Consider the following 2,900-nt stretch of genomic DNA (forward strand, 5'->3'; position numbering starts at 1 on the left):
TATCTGTTTTGATTTCATGGGTTCTTGATCTCCCACCTCTCTTCTTTAGGTGATATTCTACTATATTATACCCTGCAGGCACTCATGAATTCATTCATTCAATTAGTCAGGGATGCTATTCAGTTCCCATATGTTCATATGGCCTTAATAGTTCTTAAAATACTGAAGAATTTCCACACAAGAGAGGGCAGTGGGATTCCTAAATAGCCACCAACCCATACCCCCAAAGTAGTTCTCTCTGCCTCAGTCCCTCCCTCCTATATTCTGGATGTCTCCCTAAACTAGCAACTAAAGGATTAATGCCTGGACTAGTAGGGGCTTCCAGGACACTGCTCAAGCTCAAGGCTGGCATCCATTCCAACTGGTGGATGCCCATGCCATATCACCTCGACATCAAGTAGACATAAGTTAAGTGCCTACAATGTGTTGCTCTCTCCCTTTTGGCAGGCCCAAGTCTTCTCCTCCCACTATAGCTCTTAACAGTGCCCTATGGATCCAGGTGCCCAGGGAAATAGGACTACTGTCACGGAGTTCATCCTCCTTGGCCTAACGGGGGACATAGGGTTGCAACCCATCCTTTTTGCTGTCTTCCTCTTTGCCTATGTAGTCACAATTGGGGGCAATCTCAGCATTCTGGCCGCCATCTTTGTGGAACCCAAGCTCCACACTCCAATGTACTACTTCCTGAGGAACCTGTCTCTGCTGGACATTGGGTGCATCACGGTCACTGTTCCTCCAATGCTGATATGTCTCCTGGCCCACCAGTGCAGAGTTCCATATGCTGCCTGCATCTCACAACTTTTCTTCTTCCACCTCCTGGCTGGTGTGGACTGTCACCTCTTGACAGCCATGGCCTATGACCGCTACCTGGCCATCTGCCAGCCCCTCACTTACAGCACCCGCATGGGCCATGAAGTCCAGAGTGCCCTGATGGGCATTTGCTGCACCGTCTCCTTCATCAATGCTCTGACCCACACAGTAGCTGTGTCTGTGCTTGACTTCTGTGGCCCCAATGTGGTCAACCACTTCTATTGTGACCTCCCACCACTTTTCCAGCTTTCCTGCTCCAGCATTCACCTCAATGGACAGTTGCTTTTTGCAGGGGCTACCTTCATGGGGGTGATCCCCATGATCCTTATCTCTGTGTCCTATGCCCACGTCGCAGCTGCAGTTCTACGAATCCGCTCAGCTGAGGGGAGGAAGAAGGCATTCTCCACCTGTGGCTCCCACCTCACTGTGGTCTGTATCTTTTATGGAACTGGTTTCTTCAGTTACATGCGTCTGGGCTCAGTCTCAGCTTCGGACAAAGACAAGGGGATTGGGATCTTCAATACTGTCCTCAGCCCCATGCTGAACCCAATCATCTACAGCCTCCGAAACCCTGATGTGCAGGGAGCCCTGAAGAGGGTGCTTACAGGGAAGAGGCCCCCAGAGTGAGGAGGCAGGGATATCAAAGCATCCCTTCCTCCTTAAGTACCCCCCAGGCTTTCTTATGCTGAAGGCCTACATATGGGCATGGGGAATCTTCAGGGTTGGGCTGCAGGATGCAAGGAAAGTAAATAGTATGGGCCAGGGAAGAATATCGTTTGCCTTTAATTGAAGAGAAAGGCTAAAGCTTAGGCAAGAGAGCATCTAAGTCTCTGATAGAAAATGGATTAAGAAGGACAAAAACAAAACCAAACCCATTAACAAATGGAGACACAAACTATTTTATATTTTTTAATTTAGTGACTGTTCAATTGAAATATTTTGAAAATACTAGTAAAAACAAAATGTTTGGCTCCCTTTTCAAGACAAATTATATTTATGCCAGAGTATTTTCTTCTTCAAAAAATAAGACTAGGATTATGAAATCAAATTGGAGTTGGACATACCCTAGGAGCAGAGTGTTAGTAGTTGTCAGAGGGCCCTGCCAACACGTTTCTTCAGAGCAACATTATCAGACACCTATTCTCCAAACCAGTGCTCCAGCCCTGACTAACCCCTCCATGGGAAAAAGAAATTGACATGCCAGTGCATGAGCTGATTCTCAGAAACCTCCACCAAAATCACAAAAATGTGGCATCATATTTCCATGAGAATAAGCACAGAGAAGTAGTAAGTTCTATGCTTCTTTTTTAATGGCAAAACACACTGATTTATACTTGGCACTCTGTTTAATATACCTGTATGGGTAATTAGAAAAGGCAAGGAGGCTCTTAGGGAAAGAAAGAATAGAGAGAGAGATTGTTTGCAATACATCTGTGTGTGAGTGCTGAAACCCAGATTTTTACTCCAAGACACAAGGACTGAATAAAACTACGGCACTCCAGAGAGGAATGGTTAATAGAATGATAGTCTGTTTCATATGCAATAGTGGCCATTTCTAGAATTCATTCTGTGAACCATTTCAGACACTTTCTGACCAAGAAGTTGGAAGTCCAAGATTGATCTTATCTGACATGTTTATTAATTGCCTTAGGAAGGCATTGTGGAACACTTAAGATGTCAGAAAACTTCCCAGTCAGCCAGAGGTATCCATAGACATGCACCAAGCCCATTCACCCACCAGGTCCTGCTGAGTATTCTATAAAGATCTCTTACACCCAGACTGTTGTCTTCTTTCAGACAGCAGATACCTCATCAGGCTCTGTACTGACCCATTGAGGCTCCTCAGCAACCTGTGCTCATCTTCCTGTCAGTACTGCCTAGGTTACCAAGTTAATCCCCCTGGAGCAAAGTCTGCCTCTCAGCATTTCCTTATCCAAAGGCCACCAATATCTTTCTGATTCCCACCATATCAAACCTAGACCTATGTCAGGCCTGCCATCTTTTCTCCATGACCTCTCCACTCAGTTTTTATTGCTTGACTATAGCCTTTCATTCAAGTTGGGGTCTTCCTTGGCAGATGGCTCATGTAT

General features: G+C 45.7%; 1 protein-coding gene across 1 annotated transcript; it reads left to right on the forward strand.

Annotated features, from left to right (window-relative positions):
• Positions 1-309: 309 nt before the first annotated feature.
• LOC100671114 (olfactory receptor 3A10-like) lies at positions 310-1,437 on the forward strand. The gene has a single exon (XM_003416996.2). It carries the CDS (start codon positions 490-492, stop codon positions 1,435-1,437), a length of 948 nt encoding a protein of 315 aa, XP_003417044.1. The 5' UTR covers positions 310-489.
• The last annotated feature ends 1,463 nt before the right edge of the window (positions 1,438-2,900 follow it).

The sequence above is a fragment of the Loxodonta africana genome, chromosome 18, assembly GCF_030014295.1.
Source record: "Loxodonta africana isolate mLoxAfr1 chromosome 18, mLoxAfr1.hap2, whole genome shotgun sequence".
In the NCBI taxonomy this organism is placed as follows: Eukaryota; Metazoa; Chordata; class Mammalia; order Proboscidea; family Elephantidae; genus Loxodonta; species Loxodonta africana.

Coding starts and splice junctions, on each gene's coding strand:
- LOC100671114 (XM_003416996.2), top strand. CDS start 490: ATGGATCCAGGTGCCCAGGGAAATAGGACTACTGTCACGGAGTTCATC.